The sequence below is a fragment of the Accipiter gentilis genome, chromosome 5, assembly GCF_929443795.1.
Source record: "Accipiter gentilis chromosome 5, bAccGen1.1, whole genome shotgun sequence".
Lineage (NCBI taxonomy): Eukaryota > Metazoa > Chordata > Aves > Accipitriformes > Accipitridae > Astur > Astur gentilis.
In genome coordinates, this window is record NC_064884.1 from 8238178 (window position 1) to 8261007 (window position 22830).

Sequence of the window (22830 nt, forward strand, 5' to 3'; positions counted from 1 at the left end):
TGAGATATTAACTTCTGTCAGCCGCGCGTTTCCTTTTTGTTCTGTAACTCGCGACTGCGGCGGGTTTTTATTATTTTGGCCCTAGGCGGTAGCATCTGGCTTCTGTAGAGACTGTAAAAATTAAAAAGCAACACAAATCATTGCGAGAGAAAAGCAGTAAATTCAATGATAAGAATTTAAAATTAAAATGTTTCGGCGCTTTTATATTCCACGAAACATGAAACGAATGAGTTGTGTGCCTGTTGCCATAAAGCCGCTGCCGCTAATAGTCACTGGGCTCTTTCCCTCCCCGCTCGCTCTCCCTCGTAATCGTTCTTGCCTGAGCAATCGCAGAAAAGCGCAATGAAGGAAGGTGATGATGATGATGATGGTGGTGGTGGTGGTGGTGACGGTGATGGAGATGCGGGACGGCGGGGAAAGGGGCGAGGTGCTGCTGATGGGACAGGGAGGAGCAAAGGGCCCCCCGAAAGGGAGGTGAGAAGGGGATGCTCTCGTCCCGATGCGCTCAAAGGGAGACGGAGAGGTCGAGTGGGGAGGGTGTGACTAATGCGCCGGGTCACTGGGACGCGGGACCGCATTGTCCCCCGAGCCCAGATGGCCCCCGGAATAAATCACCCCTGGCGGGCGCGAGCTGCCCGTGCCAGAGCCACGGCTCAGGGCTTGCTGCCCGCTCCCCCGGCTCGCTGCAGGTGCCCACATTTCGAGCATCCTCCACGTGCATCCCGCCCTGGGTGATGGGGAGGGCTGCGGCCGGGTGGGGAAGCAGCCCTGTGCATCGCTACCAGAGCACAAAATGAAGCATTGAGCTTTGGGGGGGTGTTTAATCCCCTGTGTTTGCAAGGTCAATGTAGTACATCTGCTCTGAAACACTTGAGTTTTTCTAGGCGTTGGTGGAAAGGCGAGCGGGTGCTGAGGCAGCGGGCAGTGCCGGGGAGGGGGCATGCCCTGCCCTCCTGTTGCAGCCGGGGCGGCCTCATACAGCCACCCCTGGAGGAAAACCAGCAGCAGAAGAGCAGGCGGCGCCGGCTGCTTTTTAAGAATTAATTTCCCGTAGTCAGTTAAAGTTGGGAAGAAAGCAGTGCAATCTCTGAGTAAATAATAATAATAATCAAACAAATGCCCCCTTGGGAGAAGTTGCCTTCCATAAAGATGTTAATTAGCGTGGAAGCCGAGCCGTGGAGTCCGGAGGCAGCCTTTGAAACCAGGATGATTTGGTGACTCCGGCACAAAATGCGCACATCTCGTGTGTTTATCATCCGGGGCTTTTTCCCCCCTCTCTCTACTTAACCGTGAAGGTTGTAGGGGCTGTTGGGCTCCAACCGAGCAGCCGGCATGGGAACGGGTGCCACCGTAACCCATCAATAGCACTTTTGCTCCGGTGCCACACCAGAGCGTCTGGGGGGTTGAAAAGGGCTGACTCTGCCATCCCAGCGTGACACCCTTAAAAACCCGTGCATCCACGTGTATGTGTGCAGGCGTGCTGTAGCCCAACAGCAGCATTCAGGGAAAGGCTCCTTTGCTCCGCCCCGCGGGTTCACTTGGGTGCTGCCACCGAAAACACTGCTTTTGGTTTCATAACAAACCCGAAAACAGACCCTGAAACTGGGTTAATCTTCTTACCCCAAGCAGCGCACATCCACCAGGGCAAAAACGCAACCTCGGTGCCGGTGCTGTGGCCTGGCACCCCCAGGACCCTGCCAGTGCCCGCTGCTTCTGCCTGTCCTTCATCACCCATCCTCCTCCTCAGCTTGGTGCCAGCAGGACATGCGTGGCAACTGCCTTTCCTCCCTACGCAGCCCCGGGGAACCCTCGGCGCCAAGCTGAGACCAGCACCTTAAGTACGTGCTTAAGTCCCGCCGGCTCTGATGGTTCTCAGTCCTATCCTTACACGCATCGTCCGAGCAGGGCGGCCATCGCCTGCCCAGCTGCTGCCTCCATCAGGGGCATCTGCTGCCGGGCAGCGAGGGGGCCAGCCTGCACCCTCCGCAGTGGGGATCCCACGCCTCTGCTGAAGCCGGCAGAGATGTGTAACGGCAGTGATGGGCTGAGCGCTGCCACCTGGGCCTGGAGATGCTCCGGGGATGGATGCTCCAGGCGATGCACCCCTTGCCGGCACTGCTGCCGCCTCTATGCCTGCTTTCCCGCAGGCAGGGCTTGGAAAGGATAGCTACCTGCAGCTCCTGGGCTGCAGTCGCCAATGCTTTCATCCGCTTGCCTCGGTGGTCCCAAGGATGCTAAAAATGCTGCCCTCCCCTAAAGCTGCTTTTCATGCACGCCAGCAGCCTGCAGCCTCCCCTGCAGCTGCAGCCAGCAGCATTGTCCGGGAGGTGGAGGCTGGTAGGGAGCCCTTGACACGCTGACAAAAAACCGTCAAACATCCCTGAAATCTCATCTCAGGAGAGCCAACAGGCCTTGGGCTCCTGCTTCACACGGCCAGAATGTTTCAGAGCTGTCCACCTCGCTGACAGAGGTGATGTTAGTGTGCCTCTTTGGCACGTGCAGCACGTAAGAAACGACGTTAAATACAAAGACTGAAGGAGGAGTGAGTCTTGTTGAGGAACCCGAATTCACAGGACACGAGGCGAGGGTTTCGGGGTTTTAAAGTGGGCGCAAGAGGCAGCGACAGGCTCTGTCGGCATCCTTTGACGAGCGCACCCTCGTGCCTGCTGTAACGCCAGAACCTTCCTGGTGTGCCCCTCCGCAGCCTTTGATTACAGGTTTCTGATGCTGTCGATTACAGCTGCAAGGGACGGCCAGATCTGCCTCTTTTTTTGAGTCTCGTAACACTGCTCTGAGGAGAGACGGGGAAAAGATGGCAGCGTCTAGAAGAGGATTCGGGGAGGGTTTGGTTTGCGCATCCCGACGTCGGCTCTGCATGCCTGGGGACCGCCAGAGCCGTGCTGCCGCAGCTGAGGCTCCATGGAGGATGCTTCACCGGCACGGTGGCATCGGTCCCCTTTGGTCCCCCCTCCCTTGCTGCCGGAGCATCCCTGGGCCGCCCTATACCTGCCTGCGTCAGGGGTCCAGGCTCAGTCGGGTCTGGGGGGCCAGCGGGAGCGCGCACGCACGCGTGCACACGCACGGGGGGGAAAACTTGAAGTCAAATGTCTGAAAGTCAGATCCCTTTTTAGTATGAATTTGCTGTATCTCATTCTGAGCACTAATTCCAATTTAATTGCAAGTGGCCTGAAGCCTCTTCAATAGGAGTAACAAATGGTTTGATTTTGTAAACTTCATCAGACTGCATTTTAAATGCGACACACTAGCCCGGCTCGAATGCCAATGAAGCACTGAAGTAGCTCTCTGTTTACTAATTATCCGTTTTTACTTCAAGCCACGCTGGCTGGCTTGTCTGATTAAATCGGATTTGTGGGATAGAGAACAGCTAGCAGAGTTTTCTCTATAGTAAACGAGATTGAAACTATGGGCCGCCTGGCTGCACACTGTAAATTATATTTCCTTTTAAAGGGGACGTGTCGCCTTTCTCCCGCCGGCGCACCTCCCGCATCCTGAACTTCACTGAAACCCGCCCGGCTCCTTCGCGGCGCCCAAGGGCGAACCACCCTGCCTCCCTCGCCCCTTGCCACGCGGGTTTTTACTGTAATTCCCACTCTCGCGGAGGCAGCGGGCGGGAGACGGTGCCATGCTCGGCGCTGTGATGCCTGCAGCATCCCTCACCGTGACTCCAGCCGGGGCAGAAAAGCCCCTGACTACCGTGCAGTGCGTCTCGCTTGTCTTTACGTCTCCATCGATTGCGCTTGTTTGGGATCGAGCCACTGGAGGACCAGGACGTGCGTCTCCAGGCTTGCGGCCGTAGGGTTTTTCCTCCCTCCAGCAACCATCCGTCCCCTAAAAACAAGATTTTGGACCTCTGGCTATTTAAAACCAATCTGCAAGACGGGGCCTGCGCGCTTGCCCAAACAGCATTGGAAACCCAGTCTGCTCTGGCTTCTGCCTCTGAACCCCACGGTAGCGCCGATGGCCACCCCATTAATGGTTTACGGCTGCCGGCAAACGGCGCTGGGTCTGGCAGAGATACATAAAAGCGGGGAAGATGGGCGAAGGTGGCTGCCGAACGCAGTGTAACGGTCTGCGCTTAAACCTCCACGGTTGCTAAGACTTTAATTCCGTGAGCTTGACCTATGCCGCCCCCTCCCTCGGTATCTATCTTTGTGCCCGGGGGCTTTTTTTATTTTAATTTGCTTTTGAACGTCCTGCAAAATTAATGGCGCGCTCGGGGCCATTGTGCGGCGTACAGTAGAGGGAAGGGCCAGCGGCGCCCGCCGAGAGCCGCCGCGTTTCCCGGGGAATGAATTGCTCGCCCGCCTTCGCCCCTTTTAATTGTTGACAGTAAAAAGCGTTTAAATGCCGCTTAATTTGTAATCATCTTCCCGCAAAAAGGGGAGAAACCATTAAAACGTCAGGGAAATGAATAAATCCGTCTCTCACTGGTTTGGGGCGGCGGCGTTTCTTTATCGGGGGTGATTTTTCTTCTGATGGCTGAGGGCTGGCTCGGGGCTGCTCTGGTTGGGAGCCCAGGGCCGAGTCCCCGCGTCGCCCGGCGCGGCTCTCCTTGGGGCAAGACCAGTGCTGCCAAAGCCCGGCTGCGGCAGGGACGGCAGCGACCCCAGGCACCCTCTCGTGAGCTTTTCCATTTTTTCACACCTCCCATCCTCTCTGCAAAGGTGGGACGTGGCTGCACGTACAACTTTAAAAAAAAATCCAAAAAAATAAACTTAATTGCACTCCCACAGCGGGATGGAGCCCGGCAGAGCCCCTGCTTGGTGCCACCATCCTCGGCTGCTGGAGAGCCACGTCGGCGGAGCCTCGGGGCTGCAAACAAGCGGTGCCTGACCTCGGTCCTCCGTGTCCTGCTGCTGGGCACTGGCCTCGATGTGGGGATGCAGGGCCATCCTCCGCCTCCGCGCCAGGCTGGCATCAGCCTTCAGACCCCGCAGATGCTCTGCTCTTGGAGGGCAGCTAGCAGCAGGTGCCTCCGCAAGCTGGGCCAGTGCACATCAACCTCCCCGTTTGGGGTGTTGATTTATTTCCTAATGCATTACCTAAAAAAAAAAAAAAAAAAAATAAAAAACGCCCTTTGGGGGTCCTGGCCAGCAGCACCCCCAGGGGGATGCCCAGCTCCGGGGGGACCAGCACTGTCCCCGTCGACTGGCTGGTGTATCCCCCCTGTGCGTGCACGAGGCGGCTCATCCCCATCGCCACGGCTGCCAGAGTCGGCCCTTTTTTTTTTTTTTCAAGCGGGGGCCAATTAGTTTCACAAATGAGGGCCCTACGGTGCCAGGGAGGATTTGTTACGGCCCCGCGCGCCGGCCCGGCGGCATTGTCCTGCCCTCCGCCCCCACGGGAGCCCATTGTCCCCGGCCCCAGCGGGGGCTGCTGGCGGCAGATTTATCGGGGCCGGCGTCCCGCCGGTCGGGGCCTCCGCTCCGCAGCTGGCCACGGCGCTGGGGGCTCAGCCCCGGGGACCTTTGACCCGTCCTGCTGTCACCGCCGGGGCCGCCGAGGGCCGTGGGGCCGCATACCTCTTGGGATTTGCTTCGCACGGCCCGTTCGGGGCTGGCTGCCTCTTTTTTTTTTTTTTAATTTTTCTTTTTTTTTTTTTTTTGTCTCGGGAGCGTTTTGTCCGCAGCTGCGTGGGGGGTGCGTGATAAATCCCTGCGAAGGGAGAAAGGCAGCTCCCATGCAGAGCCGCCTCTCTTGCTGCTTTTATTCCCATTTCACTAGGGGTGTTTTGCAGATTTCGGAGTGTTTCTGGGCAGCCTCGCTAAGGCTGGGACTGAGCATCCCTCCTGGCGGCTCCTGCATCCCCAGAGCCGCAGGGCAGAGCTGGCTGCGGTGTGCCACCACGCGATGCCAGGGCGGGTGACAGCGCACACTGAGATGCTCTCTGGGATGCCCATCACCTGGCTGCTCCCCGGGCTGGAGGAGTGGGGCTGGCCAGGAGGATGCTGTCAGCATCCTGCACTGGGAGCATCCTTAGCTGGCACCTGCCTGCACGCCGAGCAGGACCATGATGCTGCCATCGCCGCGGGTGCCTGCCGCCCGCTGTTTCCCTGCCCTGTGGCAGGGTGGTCCTGGTGGGCTCCCCTCCAGCAACTCTGCCTCGCCGCTGGGTTGCCCTTGGCTGGTTTTGGCAGCATGTCGCACAGCCCCCCTAGCCCCGCACTTCCTAAAGGCAGCCCAGATCTGTTGGTTACCTTGAACATCTTGCCGCTCCTAATGAATTGCTAATACAATTTCCTAGATAATTTTATTTCCATAGTCCCCACATTTTAATGTCTCCAAAAAGCTAGCATTTATTTGCTTAATTTCCCCGCATAATACAATTTGCACTGACTCATAGGTTCTGAACAATCAGCTATGCATAAACGAAAACAAATTGTTTAATAACACAAAGGTCTGATATTTTTATTGACGCTGTATAAGCATCTGGGGTTAGGGTTTTTTTTCTGCTTTTGCTGTTGTGTTGATGCAGCCAGTTTTATACCCATGGTCGGTAGGATGGAGCTGGCAGTTGTATTAGGGCTGTGGATCGCAGGGGTGGGCATGTTACCCTCTTGCATCCAACCCCCTGCTCCCCGGGGCGGCTTTCTCGGGTGTTTCTTGGGGTCCCCTTCCCCTGGGCCTTACGAGAGCTCGACAGCTCTCGCAGGTACATGGGGAGGTGGTGATGGCCCAACAGCTGCCTTGCATTTGGGCGGCCCTAGGCGTTGCAGGGTTGGGGCTCCCAGTGCAATAAAAAATGCAATAAAAACCCCCGTGCCCTCCGGTTCAGCCAGCAGCAGGGTCAGGGTGGCACCGGTGGGACCCCAACAACACCCAGAGCCTCGCAGCTCTTGGTGTCCCTCCTGCTGCAGGAGCATCCCTGTTGCTGGGTGGGAGTGAGGGGACCCCGAATGCCTGGTGGGGTGGTGGTCCAGTGGGATGGGGGTGCTGGGCAGCGCCTAAGTTGGCTCTCTCCCTCTCCCGCAGGTACGGACATGGCCGTTTTCTGCCTGCTGTGCGGCAAGCGGTTCCAGACGCAGAGCGCCTTGCAGCAGCACATGGAGGTGCATGCCGGGGTGCGCAGCTACATCTGCAGTGAGTGCAACCGCACCTTCCCCAGCCACACCGCACTCAAGAGGCACCTCCGCTCCCACACAGGTATGATGGCACCGCCGACGGGTGCTTGCCACTCGGGGTGAGGGCAGGCTTCTTCCCCGTTCGTAAAAGAAAAAAAACCAACCCAAAAAAAACCCCGAAAAAAACAAAAAAGGGAAAAGAAAAGTGACATTGTCGTAAAAGCATCAAGGCAACTGCAGTTGAGGTTGTTGGGATTTAAAAAACGAAACGGAAAAAAGCTGCGTGTAATAAGTTGATCTGGTATAAGGTGACATGTGACCTTCTTAGGGGATGTGCGATCATACCCGCTTCATCAGCTTATGGGCGGTAGATGCACATAATCAGCCGGTGCTCGGCCCTAATGGGATTAGGGCGACCTGCGCGACGTGTAGCTGGTGCTTCAGTGGCGCAGCCCACTGGGGCAGGGCTTGGCTCTGGGAGAGCTGGCTGGGAGAGCGGGGCTTTGACCGCCTTACGCCGTGTCCTCAAAGAGCCTGTGCCGTGTCCTCGGCTCCTCTACCCGCATCCCCAGGCAGGACCAGGGGATGGCAGCGGGAGAGGTCCCAGCCACGCGGCGAGCATCGTCCCGGCTCTCTGCAGCTGCGTGGGTGAAGCGCTCCTCGGCCTTCCTTTGCCCACACGAGTTAGAGGCTCGTGCGCCCTCCTCGTCTGCACTTTTATGGCTGGCAGGGAGGAAAACGTCTGCCAAGCTGGGATAGCCCTTCTCCTTTCTCCTGTGAAGCACCGTGCATGCATACAGCCTCAGAAGGGGACGTCAAAGCAGCTGCTGGGGGGACACGCAGGGAGGGTCGCTCCGTCCGCGCTGTGGCTGGCAGCTGCCAGACCCACACGTGTGCTAGGGCTTGGGGTCCCGACGTGGGAAATGGGAGTCGCGCGCTGATGATAAGCGTGTTAATGCCGAGCACTGGAGCTATTTATAGCCGGTAATCCGGTGACCTGGGCTGCGGGTCGGGCCGTGCGTGTCCCACCCCAACCTCTGCTGCTTTAGCAGCTCCTGGCTGTGAAAAAATGCTGGGATCATGGGCGTTTAATCATGCGGCATGGTTTCATCCTGCATGGGTGCAGGATGCGAGCGTTCCTCCCGGGGCCGGAGCGCTCCAGGAGCCCTGGCTCCCATTTACACAGCTTCTCCTCGCAATCGAGGACCTGGAAATGCCATCTGCCTCTGGCTGCACAGTCACTATCTCTGCCCAGAGGATGGAAAACCAAGGTGATAATTGGGAATCAGGCCTGGGTAGGGGAAAGGCAGCTGCCAACACGCACCGCCTGCCTTGCCTTTGGAGGGGGGGGGTCCGGAACGCATCCCGAGCATCCTCCTCCTCCGGTGCCCAGCCAGCAGCTGCGGGAGGGGGTGAGGGGCCACGGGTCTCGGCTGCAGCACACGGGGAGAGAGTAAAATATCATTTTAAAGGGGAAGCGAAAGCACAGGCATGTGAGTATATAACGAGAAGGACAATTTATGCCCAGGCACGAGTGCAGTTTGACACGGGGATAATGAAAAAACGTAGGTCATTGTGGATGACTTAAGCCTTCACAGCTGAAGAAAATGTATGAAATGCGGGGAACATTACACGCTTGGCAGCTCCGCACATCTGCAGCAGGACAAGTGAAATACAGTTCGCCATTCTTTACCATAAACTGTGCTTGTAGGATATGCGGCACAGAGAAATTGTAATTACAGTGACAAGACAAATCAGTAATATTTAAATATTCATGAACAAAGTCTCGGACGATCAATCTATCTTTATTGTCCTTGCCTTCGCGGCTGTAATAAATAAGTAGCTGGAGCCCTCACCTTTCCTTCAAATCATTCTGCCTTTGGTGCCGAACCAGAGTTCATTTATCAGCTGCCTGGTCTGGAGCGCGGGAGACGCCCGGGGCCAGGTCTGTGCCGGCGATGCCGGGTGAAAAGCCTGGGAATCGGTGGCGGGAGGGTCACGGCGCCCTCCGGTCCAGTTAGCCTGCTGCAGACCTGAGCATCCCCAATGCACAGGGTTGCAGGGACCGGTGTGCTGTGCTGGGGTGGCTGGGATGCTCCATCCCCCCGGCATGGCGGCGGCAGGTGCCAGGGCTAAATCCAGGCCGTGGGGCTAGTTTTGGCATGGCACGGTGGCCGCGGCGGTGTCTCTGACGCACACGTGTGCTTGCAGGTGACCACCCCTACGAGTGCGAGTTCTGCGGCAGCTGCTTCCGGGACGAGAGCACGCTGAAGGGCCACAAGCGCATCCACACCGGCGAGAAGCCCTACGAGTGTAACGGCTGCGGCAAGAAGTTCAGCCTCAAGCACCAGCTGGAGACCCACTACCGGGTCCACACGGGTACGTGCTGCGGGGCGGGGGGGTGTCTCCGGTGAGGCCGGCGGTGCCGGACCAGTCCCCCGGCGGAGACACCGGCAGCGTGGACCAGGGCGGCGGCCAGGGATAACGAATCATCAGATGCGCCGGCGTGTAACTATTGTAAATAGGGGATCAATAGTCAGATCGGTTTTGCTGTTCATTACTCGGTTATCGGCTGTGCCCGCCGCGGCAGCGTCGATGCCGGGCAGTTAATTACCTCCTGGAGGCCCTGAGCCCCCGCTGACGCCCCCGTCTCCCCATCTCCCGCAGGCGAGAAGCCCTTCGAGTGCAAGCTGTGCCACCAGCGCTCCCGGGACTACTCGGCCATGATCAAACACCTTCGGACCCACAACGGCGCTTCCCCCTACCAGTGCACCATTTGCCTGGAGTACTGCCCCAGCCTCTCCGCCATGCAGAAGCACATGAAGGGCCACAAGCCGGAGGAGATCCCCACCGACTGGCGGATAGAGAAGACCTATCTTTACCTCTGCTACGTCTGAGGGAGGAGGCGCAGGGGCGGCGGGGCCGAGTGGCGGAGAACTGGGCAAAAAAAAAACCACCGAACCCGCAGCGTCCACGGCCTTGTTTGTTTTCGGTTCTCGTTTGTTGCTTCTCGCCGGAAGGATCCTGCGGCTTGCGCCGGGGCGGGGGGATGCGCCGGCCCCTTCCCCAGCCCCATCCGCGCCCCCCTCCCCGGCTGCTCGTGCGCCCGCTGCCCTTGCACCCTCACTGCGGGGCAGCTTTCGCCCCTCGCGGCCCCCAGGGAATTCGCTCCCCGACCGGCCCCTCTGTCACCACTGGTGCCGGCCACCGGCGCTGCTGGGAAGACCACGTAGGAACGACGCGCCGCCCCGAAAGCGTGCATATGGGAAGGCTTTAATTTCCGGTGTCCTCTATCACCGCGTAGGCCCCGCCGTGGATGCCCTTGCTGAGAGCCCGAGCTCACGCATGGGGTACGGCTCCGCATGGGGCTCAGCCCCCATTTCGGGAGGGTTCCTGCCCTCCCAGGCTGCAGCATCCCGGGTGGGAGAGTGCCGGCGTCCAGGGAGCTGTAAGCGCTTTGGCGAGGGCATCCCTGGGGGGGGATCCTGGCCAGAGGAGGGTGTTTGGGGTAGGGAACCGGCTGTGAGCTGGGCTGCCTTGCCGGGCTGCCTGGAATCCGGGCGGGCGCGAGGGGCGCCTGGCGGCTGCTGCCCTCCCCCTGACCAAAGACCTCTCTATGCATTTCCCCTTCCTTCCCTGCCTTCCTGGGGGGCTCGGGTGAAGCCCCCCGCAGTGAGACGCAGCTGGTTTGGTGATGCACGGTCGACGCCAGTGCCGGCGTGGGGTGCCGCCGGTGCGCGGCATTGCTCCGAATGGGGGGGATCCTCTTTTTCCTGCTAATTTGGGGCGCCTGGAAGGTGCCGAGTGTGGTTTTTTTGCCCAGCCTCAGCTGCAGGAGCCCGCAAGCAAGAGGTGCCCGGTGGCAGGCGGCCTCGCTCGCCGCTTTTTTTGCTTTTCGTTCGGTTTCTCTGAACTTTCTTTTGGAATATTTCCGCATTTAGCACATTTTACTTGAAATTACCTCGTTTTTTTGTGACCTCATGAGCTTTTATTGATTTGGGGGGGACGGGGGGCGGCGTGGCTGGGAAGGCGTGAGCCGCACGCCCAGCGCTGGCGGTGGAGGGGCGGCGCGGCAGCGTCATCCCTGCCGGCTTCCCGTTGTGCATTATCCTTACCAAAACTGGTATTTTTTGCCTGGCCCCGCGGGGCCGGGGGCGTCGGTTCTGAAGCTACCTCTTGTGTTCGTTTTTGTTGTGTTTCTCCTTTGCGGTTGCAGAAGTTGGCTCTGCGGTTTCCATCCCGCGCAGTGCTCGCAGCCGCAGCTTTTTTTTGTCATTTTGCTGCGTTTGGGGAAAAAGCGGGGGAAAAAGAGTCGGGAGGAGTGGGACGGCCTCTGGATGTGCTTTGGAGGGATGCTGATGGCCTCTCTTGGTTTGGGGTGCCCGTCCCACCTCTCCTGGTGCCGAGCAGGGATGCTGCTGCGGGAGCAGCACCCTCCCTCGCAGCCCGGTCCAGCTTTGCGTGCACGTGCGACCTTTGCTGCTCTGCGCAGGGTGGACGCCGCTGTTGTACCATCCGGGATGTGACTGTGGAGAATGGCTCGTTTAATTGTTGTGCCTAAGAAAAAAAAAAAAAAAGAAAAAATATTAAAAAAAAAAACCCGGTTCTTTCACACGGAAAGTTGCTGCAATTTCTGGCGCGCGCGCATGGTAGCTCCCTGCGGTGCACCGGTGATGCCGGCCCTGGGCGCCACGGAGCACACGGCCGAGCTCGTGTGGCTTTTTTTGCTTTAACCTCTCCTCCCATCCCACCGTCCCCCTCCCTCCCTCCCTCCTTCCCTCAGTGCCGCAGCCTCCCGGCTGCGACGGCGTTGGGATCGGTGTCGGAGCGATGCCGCCACGCCGCGCCGCGGTGCCCCGGGCGTGCGGCCCCGCATCTGTTTGCCGTGGCGTGGCGAGCCGTGGCGCAGCCCCCGCCGCCCTTCCATATATATATAAGTATATATATGTGTATCATAGCAGTGAGGACCAAGCGCCCCGCAGGGCCCCGCGGCCCCGGGCTCCCTCTCCCCTGGCTTGTCGTCGGTGTCGTGAGCGCCCGCCTGCCCGTCCCGTTGCTCTGTGTTGCCGCTCGTGGTTCGGGTCCGTCGCTGTCCTCGTTCCGTCTACCTCAGCACCTCTCTGAGCCCGGGCGCAGAAGGTGCCCAAGTTCCCCTTTGGTTTTCTCAGAGTATCTATCGGCTCCTATTTTTTGTACGACTTTCTCCCTCTCCCCTCACCGTTCGCTCCCTTGCGGTTCTGCTTGCGAGTCCTCTCTGTCCTCTAGCCACAGATGCCGTTAGCTAAAAGTTTCCTGAAAAATAAAGAAAAAGAAAAAAAAAAACAAAAAAAAAACCAGTTGTGGTGTCTCCTAGTTGCAGCTCTCCGCATCTGCCTTCGTCCTGTGTAGATTCAGATGCATTTCTTTGTAAGACTTCAGTGTTTCTGACAGAGGAAAAAAAAAAAAAGACAAAAAAAAAAAAAGAAGAATATACTGCTGCAGGTTTTTTTCTCTCCATGTGTCACTAAGTGAAGTTCGTGCCTTCTATAGCAAAGAGAATATTTTTTACATCCTACTAACGGTAGATTTTTTTGTAGTGAACATTTTTTGTATTTTTATTTATAAGTCTCATAAGGAAAATAGCAATGTTCAGTTGTATACCTTGAATCTGCAGTTAGAAAGCAAAAAAACAACCAATAAAGTTAATTCCGTTGTCTCGGCCTGCCGTCTCCTGTTCCTGTGCCCATGCCTGCCGGGAGGAGGAGGAGGAGGAGGAGGAGGAGGAGAAGGAAGGACGCAGCTCCCCGGCTCGGGGCAAGCCGCAGGGGGACCCGTGGTGGTGAGTTCGGGGGTGCCTGCTCGGCTCCCTGGGGGCTGCGGCGGGGGGTCCCATCCCTAAACCAGCCCCGATGGGTGGGGGGTGCCCCCGGGATGCGGGGATGCCGACGTCCCCGCGGACGGGGAGCAAACCCGCGTCCCTTGTCCCAGGACGCGTGCCTCCCCGTGCCCCGGCACGCTGCCTGCGGCCTGCGCCGCTGCCTGCCTGCCTGCACGGCTCACCAGGGAGCTGAGCAAGTTTGCCTCAATGAAAGTGAACTCGTTCATTTAAACCTGACTGCAGAGTAGTCTGGCCCCCCGCTGCGTTAATTATCCTGTAGTTCTCGACTGATTGCTGTACACTAAGCTTAAGCCCTCCTTTATTTATTTACTGACTACATTAACAGCAGCGCCTGCACTCCTTTTGTGCTGCGGCACACTGTACGGCGCGCTGCGGCGGGGCCAGGCGGGTGCTGCCGGCATCGTCCGGCCCTGCCCGCGCCCCATGGGTGCTGCCCACGCCCCACGGGTGCTGTCTGCCACCCGCCTGGGTGTCACGGTGCCGTTAAACATTAATTGCGGTGCGGTTGGAGTCGCTGGATGCCAAGCATCGCTTATTTTTTTCCAGGGCTGGATGATGTGGGCCAGGCTGCCGTGTGCGCTGGTGTCGAGGCCGGGGTCCTCCCATGCCCTGGGGCTTCCTGGTGGGTTTGGGGGGGCTGCGCACCCACCCCGAGGTCCTGGTCGTGGTCCCTGCCTCCCAGCGCTCCCCCCCAGCACGGCTTTTCAGGGGAGGCCTTGGGCAAGCGGGGAAGAGCTTTGCTCGTGGTTCAAGCAAGCAGAGGTGGCCCTGCTGCAAGCGACCTGCCGGCTGCAGCATCCGCGGGAGAAGGGAGGATGGAACCCCTCTCCGGCGTTTGGCCTGGTACAAAGGCGTTATTATGATAACGGGGAAATTGTCATAGGACCGGGCCTTTGTCTGCACACTCGCGCAGCAGCTGGGAGCGATTATGCTGCAACAATGTTCTGTTCCATCAACATTATGTCCTCATTAAACCTTTATTAGGAGATTAGATTCAGATTTATTGATTTTTCTTTATTTTTTTTTTTAAAGAGGAAAATCCAGGCTCCTCTCAGAGAGATGCCTGGAACTTTTCCCTGCACGCGGCGCTTCCCAAAGCAGCGAGAGGGCAAAGGGAGAACCCAGATCCGTCCTCCGGCATGGGCAGCCTCTTCTTCTGGGGGAAAGGACCGCTCGGCTGGCTGAGGGGGTTAGGTTGGGTGTGGGACCGCTTCCTAGCACAGGGAAGGACGAGGACCGAGCGGCCACACGGCCACTGACGTGGTCCACGAGATGCGGCGGCACAGGTGAGCATCTCGCGGTGGGTCCTCCCTGAGGGGCATCCAGGGTCCCGGCGGGCAGGAGAGGGATGGCGAGGTTGGCTCGGGGGTCCTGCCGCCCCGTCCCCTCCTCGACAGTGCAGGCTGGGCGGCATCGCACGCCCGGGTCAATGGGCCCATTGGATTTGTCTGCTGGAGCGTTTGATGTTACACGAAGGCGGCTCATTCCAGAGGGTGTTAATTGCCCGCTGCAGTGATCAGGTCTGTAGCACCATCGATCTCGGCAGGATCAATGGGCTGATTTAGTGTCTCACGAACTCTTTAACTGGACACCTCATCAATAGGCAGCCACTTACAGACCATCAGCGCATTAGCGTGGGCCGGCGCCGGCAGGAGCCCGCTCCACCCGTCCTCAGCACCCCTGTCACTCGGCAGGGAGTTTTCCTGCAGGTGACGGCTCCGGGACAGCGAGCGGGGCCCTTGGTCTGGGGCCGGTGGTCTTGGGGGTGGACGTAGGAGAGCTGGGTGCCACCAACCCGCCTTTCTGCCACCACCCACAGCCCGACCATAGGCAGAGATGCTCCTAGAGCACAGGATGGGCCCTCCCGCCATCTCCAGCGCTTTTGAGGACAGCGCCGGTTGCTCAGGTATGTTACCAGCATGAAGAGCGAGCTGTGCCTTTATGGGGTCTTGGGCAAGCATGGCAGGGCTGGGGGCTACCCTGAAAACACCATCAATGTTTCTTGTCACAAGCCTCTGACGCCCCCAGCTCTGAAACGAGAGCGGGTACTGCATTGGGCAGATCCACTCCTTGCAGTTTGGGCTGGGGTCCCTGCTCCGGGATAGAGCCAGCGGTTCTCTCCTCTCCTCTTAGCCTCCTGCCTCTGCCCTGGCAGGGGCCCCCAGAGGGAGCAAGGGGAGATCGAGCAAAGCCACGGCAGCCACCGGTGACCCCGCAGGTCTCTTCCAGCACCGCGTGCCCACGGAACCAGTCCCCCCTCGCACCCCGCTTCGTTTGCCACTGTCAGGCTCTGCTTCACTCCCGGTTGACTGTAGGGCTGGGCAAGCATGCCCGGGGGCCCGCCCGGGGTGGGGGAAACACAGAGCCCTGCGGAGCCCAGCGAGCAGGGCGAGTAACGGAGAAGGGGACACAGGCGCGTGGGCGCCCCGCACCCCGGTGCTTCGTGCACGGTGGCGGGGGCTTCCCCAGGGCAGCGGGGCTGAGGGGTAGGGGACCCCCGGGGGCGGCGGGGACCCCCCCGGCGGGCGGCAGCGGCGGGGCCGCTGTCCGCGGTGCTGAAGGCGGCGGCGGCCGCCGGTCGGGCCGGGTCGGGGCCGCTGGCGGGGCCGGGTCGGGGGGGGAAGCGCTTGGAAGGCTGGGGCAGGGGTCGGCGAAGCTGGGTCGTTCCTCCTCAGCTCCGCCATCGTGCTCAGATGCGGCTGCTGGGGGGCTGGCGGGGCTGGCGGCGGACGCGCCAGCCTGGGTCAGCAAAGAGAAGCGAGGCCTGGAGGCGAGGGGCAGCGTCCGGGGTCCCCGCCTCGCCTGCCGCCCCGAGGCGGGCACCGCTCAGGCGTCCCGCCACACCGACCAGAGGGTGCCCAGGGTGATGCTGTAGGCCAGGACGGCTGCCAGGTACGCCCGGAAGAGCAGGACATCCAACACGTAGCCTACTTGCAGCCACTCGCGGGCAACGTCGCGAAACTCCTCGCGTTTCTCCAGGAACTGGCGGATGGCGGTGATCTCACGCAGAACGCTGTGCATCAGCGAGGAGCCCTCCGCCTGGCCGGCAAAGGCTGGTGTGGGCCTCACGGCCCCCGCTGCCTCGCACTCCCGGGGGTCCTCACAGCCGTGGTGGCTCAGCTTGGCTGCGGGGTCGAGAGAGGCAAGTGCAAAAAATCTCTTTAGAGGGGAAGCTGGCGCTTCTGTGGGTGACCTGGGCATCCAGATCACCGTGCAAACAGGGGCTACGTAGACACAGATGGCTACGTAGGGCCTAGTCTCCTTCAGTTCCTATGGGCCCTCTCAGTGCAGCCCTTACCTGCACTGTCATTGTTCTCCACCTCCCTGGAGATGTCTGAGCTCTGTGTCCTGCTTGGGCTGAATGTCCTCCCATCCTGGATGCAGAGCAGGACGGTGGCTCGTTCCAGCAGCAGGCGCTTCACCCACTCAGGGACGTGGGGCTGCAGGTCCTGCTTGTGCACCAGGCGCACAATCAGGATGGTCTCCGTCAGGCTGATGACGAGCAGTGCCATGCACACCACAAAGTAGATGCCTGTGGAGACATCAGCAAGGTGAGTGGCCTGCAAAGGCTCCCACACGGAGCATGGTCCTGAGCAAGTCCTGCCCGCCCACCTTGCTAGGGACCTGTGGTCTCTGTCCAGAGCAGCAGCTCCTGCTGCTCCAGGCCCAGGACTGCTGTGGTGGTTGGCTTGGCAGGTAGTGCCGCCGTACCTATCAACGGGGTGCCAACGGCAGTAGCCGGCAGCGTGTCGGATACGATGATGAGGAAAACCGAGTAGCCCAGCAGGAGGGTGATCTTGAAAGAGACCCTCTCGCCACTGTTGGGAGGTAGGTAGAAGCCCACAATGTCCATAACCATCAGGAAGATGCTGGGGAGCAGCAGGCTGACGGTGTAGAAGAGGGGGCGTCTCCGGATGACCACCTGCAGAACAGAGAGACAGGGAAGGCTCAGCGAAGGGTGGAGATGAGGGCTGGAGCTGGTGCGGCTCTCTGCCAAGGCAGGCGAGGATGGTGGGATGGGCTAAGGTAAGCCGGAGGAAAGGAAGGGCTCAGCACAGGGAGCCTCCTGCCCACAGGCAGGAGCACTGCGGCACCGAGCAGCCGGGTGATGGAGCGACAGGGACGGTGGCAAAGCCATTCCCTAGTGCCCCATCCCCGAAGGCCCTTACGTAGAACTTCATCTCGGCGTAGCTGTCGCTGCTCTTGACGCTGAACTCCTGGAAGCGGCTGAGGACGTAGAGCAGCTCCCACTCGCCCTGGTTCATGAAGACACTCCGGTCGAACTTGACCAGCTCCGGCTGCCGCCACAGCGAGAGGTTGATGTCGCGGACTGGGGGGGCAGAGGAGAGGTGAGGACCAGGGGTGCCCGGCCCGAAACGCCGGCAGCTGCCGGCACCCCCACGCCGGGCTGGGTGCCTGCCCTCCCCGCACGCATCCCCGATCCGCTGGGGCCATCTAGAGGGACGAGTCGCCTTCTGCACGGAGCTCCAGCCCGGCGGAGGTCCCGCCCGCTCCCCCCGAGTCCTCCTCGGCCGTGGGGGGTCCCGGCACTCACTGTGGTGCAGCCAGCTGGTGAAGGTGAGCGAGCAGTTCTGGACGTCGAAGGGGAAGTTGTAGATGTCCAGGCTGCAGGCGGTCATCACCTGGATCGGTTTGAGGTTCTGCACCTCCCCGTGGTGGCCAACGTAGACGTAGGGGACATGGGGGGACTTTCCGACATCCACACTGGGGGGCACAAGGGACAGAGAGCAAGGCTGGGGAGTACTCTGGGCAGGAGGGACTCCTACCGAGCTGCGTTTAGGAGGGGAGCTGCCCAGGCACCAGGGCTTTGCCCACCCCACCATCTGCTTTTTTGGCAATACCCATGCAGGCATGCCTGCCCAGCATCTCCTCTGTGCTGCTCGGGCCGCTGCCCCTCCCAGCCCAAGGAGCTTCTGTGTCCTTGCCCCGGGGCTTTCTGGAGCCGGCGGGAACACCTTAAATCCCCATGGAGCGGGAAGGACACCGGCTGGCTTCACAGGAAGGGCCGGCAGCTCCACAGCTGCCCTGGCATTGTGCTGCCTTCACAAAGCCTTTCTCCAGCTATCTGGATCCCACCCCCGGCACGGCGCGGGTAATTACCGATGGTTGCAGTTAGCCAGCATTGGAAACAGCCCAACTGCCGAGCCGTTCCCCATCTGCAGCTCGCCCGATGCGGGGAGGCTGCCAGCTCTGTGTCAGGAATACAAAGCGTGGGGTGGCACGTGCCCACAGTGGGCGAGAGGGGTTAAGCCCCAGGCCTTCTCCCCCCACAGATTTTGGCCACACTCACAACTCATTGATGAGGATGTCAGGCACCCATATGCTCTCCGCGGGGAGGGAGATCTGTGTCAGGTTGTCAAAGCGCGCCGGGTCCCACCTGAGGAATTCGTCTGTCCAGTGCTGGGGACAAGAGAGAGGGGGCTTGGAGGGGGAGGTCCCTCCAGCCCTACCGGCATGACAAAGCCCAGACCAGCACCCTGCCACGGGAACCAATCTTCAACGCCATCCCTGGGAAGGAAAGGCTTGTCCTCCGGCTATCGCACCACCCAACGGGCTGAAGCATGGAACACGAAAGCTGTGCCCTCAGGTTTGTGCCCTACGGAGGTCATCCCCTGAGATGGGTTCAGCCTTGCTGCATTCCTGCAGGGCTGCATGTCTCTCCCAACAGAAAAACCTGTGTTTGCAGGGGTGCTCAGCACCAGGGGGTGCCCCAGCAAGGGAGGGTTGAGGTTGCATGGTCTCATCTGCTCACCTGCCTGTACCAGATGTAGGTGGTCAGCACCTGGTTTTTCTCATCCTGCAAGAAGAGGACACGGTGTCAGCACAGGGGGGTATTGGCACTTTGGAAGATGGGCAGAGCATGCCAGGAGGATGCCGCACACTGGGTACCATTCTCCTTGCTGTGGACAGGCAGAAGCTGCCCACACCAAAGGCAGCTGTCCCCACCCCATGCGGGATTGCAGCAGAGGACTCACCACGCTGAGGATGGCGTAGACCATGAGGTCGATGGCCACGTTGGTGGTTGTCCGCCAGTCCCGCACAGGCCGGGTACCCTTCTGGTAGTGGGCCAGCAGGTAGTGGGACAGCCGGTGCAGGGCAGGCTCGGTGGGCTCTGGCATCCAGCCCCCCCTCCGGGTACCTGCCAGCAGAGGGAAGGAAGGAGGGATGGAGGGCCGCTCGCACGGGGACAGTGACTGCAATTGCCTGGGGGCGTGCCACGAACCACGGGAAGCTGCTGGCTGCCATCCCTCACTTACCAGTTGGGGTTTCCCATCAAAGGTGAATGGGAGCATCCTGATGGGAAACAAGGCTGCCCGCCAGAACCATCACCTAACGTCTTATTAATATCTTCTGCTGCATAGGTGGACGGGGCTGTGACCTTCCCCCAGCCTTGGAAGGCAGGGCTGCCATCTTCCGCCTCTCCCAATGGATGCCAGGACTAAGGCAGCGGGGGACCACAAGGGACTCACTGCCCCCGGATAAGTTTCCCACCGCTCACTGCTTCCAGGGGTATTTCTTCTTTGCTGTGCAGGTGGAGGTGGTGAAGGTTAGAGATGAACTGGGATGCTAAATGCATTTATTAGGTATCTCAGCATTTGTTTCCTGAGGAAACAATCCCTTGGCTGGTGCCGGCAGCATTAATCGCAGAGCAAATTGCTCGCGGCACCCGCGTCCTCGCTGCAAGGCAGCCGGTGATGCCGCAGCCAAGCCAGGGCGGCAGAGCCCCGCTTGTGGCTTTGCTCTGCAGCACACCCAGCCCCAGAGTCCAATTCACGCCTAATGAAAGGGACTAATTGGAATAGATCTGCGGGAACTTGGGAAAAGCTGCTGGGAAGGGAACTTTAATCTGTCTTTGAAGCTGAAAAAAAAACCAACCAGCAGTCTCAGCCCCTCCAACACTGCACACGATCGGTAATGCCGGGGAGCCGGCCGGGCGCATGACCCTCGCCCAGGCAGGCGTGCGCCAACCGAGGTGGTGAGGGGGGGTGGGAGGCAGCAATTAGAGCAAGGGGAGGAAAACAGGCACTGCTGACATCGTGGCTGGGGCCAAGCGGCCCTTCCTGCTGCAGCTGGTGGCAGCTGGCTCGAACCAGTGCTCCTCCTCCTTGTGCCGGTGCCACTGAGCTTGGGGTCAGGATGCTCTGGCAGCCGAGAAATGGCTTTTCAAGGGGAGGACTGGGCTGGGTTTGTCCCGGCCGCTCTGTGTGTCTGCCACAGGCACTGTGCCGGTCTGCCTGGCCCCAAACCCATGCTGGCAACTTGCCTGGTGCAACTCGGCACAGCCCTGGGGCACGTGGGTGCGTCTGCATGGACCTTCCTACCCCCTTGCGTCCAGCATCACTAAGGTGAGAGAGTCATTGCTCCCGCTCCTCTTCTGCCGCCTCTGCCAGGCTAACTCTAGGAGAAGGTTTGGGAGTTGGGAACAATGCCCTGATGAGAGGGGTATCCGACCGGTCCAAAGATCCGAGTGACAAACCTGCTGAAAGCTTTCAGCTGCCTTGGTGCAAAACAGCACAATGATTTTTCTGCTGTTTCCCAGGGAGGTTAAATGAGAAAACAGTAACGATAGCTGGTGAACATTTTGGCAGTCGGTTTTGCGCCGCGCAGAGCTGAGATTACAAACCATAGGCACGGCAGCACTTCTGCATGCTGTCATCCCCAAAACCCGGCTCTGCGTTATGAGGGATGAAGCATTGTATTAGAGAAATCCCTTTACTGGGTGGAGGACTCAGGCAGAAGCTTTCAGGCAGAGCCAGGCAGGCAGGCAGGAGATAACCCTGTTTCTCTCTATATCTATCCTCAGGGCTCAGACCCTGCGCGCTTCCAGAGTACTTGGAAGCCCCGTACCGATGAGCCCACGACGCGGACCTGGGTTCAAACGCCGCTGCGGGCGTTCAGCCTGCGCCGCCCAGGCAGGCAGCACCTCCGGGCTCTTGCACCAGAGCTTTCCCATGCTCGAGCATCTCCCAGGTACGTCGCTTTTCAACAGCCTTAAAGTCTCTCTAAAAAGCAGCCTTTGCATGCCGTGCAGTGCTGTTCGGGTTTTAGGCAGGTATTGTACCATGCCCTATGGTGCCGGGAGCGCCCTGCTCTGCCCCAGCTCTCCAGCCCTGCCCAAGGGTCCCTCAACTTACCTTGGCTCTGCAGCATCGAGGCAAGAGGCAGCAGGGCCAGAAGCACCCCGAGAGCAGCCGGCATCATGGCTCTTGTGCCGCCACACCGCTGGCTTCCTCCTGCCCAGCCTGCCGGCTCCGCGGAGGAGTGAACCCGAGCAGGGAGGCAGGCGGCACTCCTGGCTCACTTTCCCCCCGCCGTCGGGTTTTTGAGAACGCCCAATTAATCTCGCGATCGGCCTCTTCCGCTGCATCAAGTTTCAGGCTGGGAGGATGCGAGAGGAGCCCACCCAGCCACCACCCCCAATCCCGCCAGCTCCCCCGGGGCTCCCCCGTCCCCTGCCTGGGCACCTGGCCATGGAAAACTGGGTTTCGGGGGTGCAAGCATTGCACCCGCGTGCAGCAGGAGTAGGGGGCATGGCTGGGAGGGCAGAGGATGTTGCAGGCACTGGGGCTGCACCAGAAGGTCCTCATGGGTCAGAAAGTCAGGAGGAAAACCTCTGAGATGGGGGTGGTCTGTCCCAGAGGTTACAGAGACTTGGCACTGGCACGGGGTGGGTTTCCCTCAGCAGAGAACCAGCGGGCTCTGGAGGTACCGGGCTCCCCTTCACACCCTTCACGCTGGAGGTGGGTGCGCTGACAGATGCAGGTTCACAGCAGCCCTTCACACCCCTGACCGGGGGCGGCAAACTTGCCCCGGCCACCTCCAACTAGGGCCAAAGCAAGGGTCTATTTTCATTGCAGCAATTTCCGGGCGCGTGCAAATTTCAGCAAATGAAAGCACTTCTTACCCCTTTTGGTTTCCCCACATATTCAACACCTTTGGACAAACAAGACTGTAAGCAAGGCTTGGTCTTGTATGATTGAGAGCAAAAATCTGTTCAGTGCTTGCCTGCGCACTGGTACCTGCTCAGGCTGCAGTATCCTTCCCTCCATGTCAGAGCATCGTGTCCTTGGCGTTAGGCAATGTCCCTCTGCCCCGCAAGGGAGCCTCACCCCCACCCCCGTTCCCTATATTCGCGTGTATTCGCGTACGTATGTCTGCGTTTCTGTGTGTTGTAGGTGCCTGTGCCCCTGCGAAGCTGCCAGCTGCTGGAAGTGCTCGGGAAGTGGCGGGCAGAGACGGGAGCCTGCGGCGGTGGCGCAGAGCAAATCGCATCAGATGGCAGCGTGGAGTCACTTAAACGAGATAAGAATTAGTGCGCGGCCCTGATGAACTCCCCCTCGGCTGCCAACAGCGGTGTCAGGGAGAGAGCGAGAGCAGAGCCGGGGCTAATTTGATTTCTCGGCTCCGTTAGCGGCTGGCAAGTCACCTCCCGGGGAGCACAGGCAGCTTGGAGCTCTTTCCCCTTATTGAATCTGGGTAATGAAAATCACGGGCAGTGCCGTGGCAGTGCCGGGGACTGTGCCCCGCTCTGCCCCCTCTCCTCCAGCCCCCTGCGTCCACAGCAGGCAGGATGCGGACAAGGGGGTGAGGACCGCTCAAGCAGAGCCTCTGCTGCAGCATCATTAACTCTGAATTTTCTCCCTTGGGTTTGACGTCTTCATCTTAAAGAGATTTTAATGTAGTTCCTATCAGCCCTCCTGTTATCGGATATCTAATTAGCGTGATCTATTACAGCCTCGTATTACACGCGTGCGCCGGGGGGCTCTTGCGGGACTTTTTGCGGGACGGCCGATATCAATCGGCAACGCCCGGATCAGATTTACTTTCCGAAATGGCGTAATAGGATTT

At 59.7% G+C, this 22830-nt stretch overlaps 2 protein-coding genes across 4 annotated transcripts in view; one reads left to right on the top strand and one right to left on the bottom strand.

Moving 5' to 3' along the window:
- The window catches only part of ZBTB16 (zinc finger and BTB domain containing 16), a 65083-nt gene extending 52307 nt beyond the window's left edge, over nt 1–12776 (top strand). For all 3 annotated transcript variants that reach the window (XM_049799343.1, XM_049799344.1, XM_049799345.1), the window contains exons 5-7: nt 6994–7164; nt 9294–9461; nt 9750–12776. In XM_049799343.1, the coding sequence (XP_049655300.1) occupies nt 6994–7164; nt 9294–9461; nt 9750–9979 (569 nt within the window). In that variant the 3' untranslated portion in view covers nt 9980–12776. The remainder of the gene's footprint in view (nt 1–6993; nt 7165–9293; nt 9462–9749) is intronic.
- A 3010-nt stretch (nt 12777–15786) lies between these two features.
- On the bottom strand, nt 15787–21183 carry LOC126038124 (5-hydroxytryptamine receptor 3A-like). The gene is given in 9 exon segments (XM_049799367.1): nt 15787–15999; nt 16197–16492; nt 16672–16882; nt 17130–17290; nt 17516–17685; nt 18272–18381; nt 18734–18778; nt 18957–19120; nt 21117–21183. Coding segments are annotated over 9 exon segments (1437 nt in total).
- Nucleotides 21184–22830: the final 1647 nt, after the last annotated feature.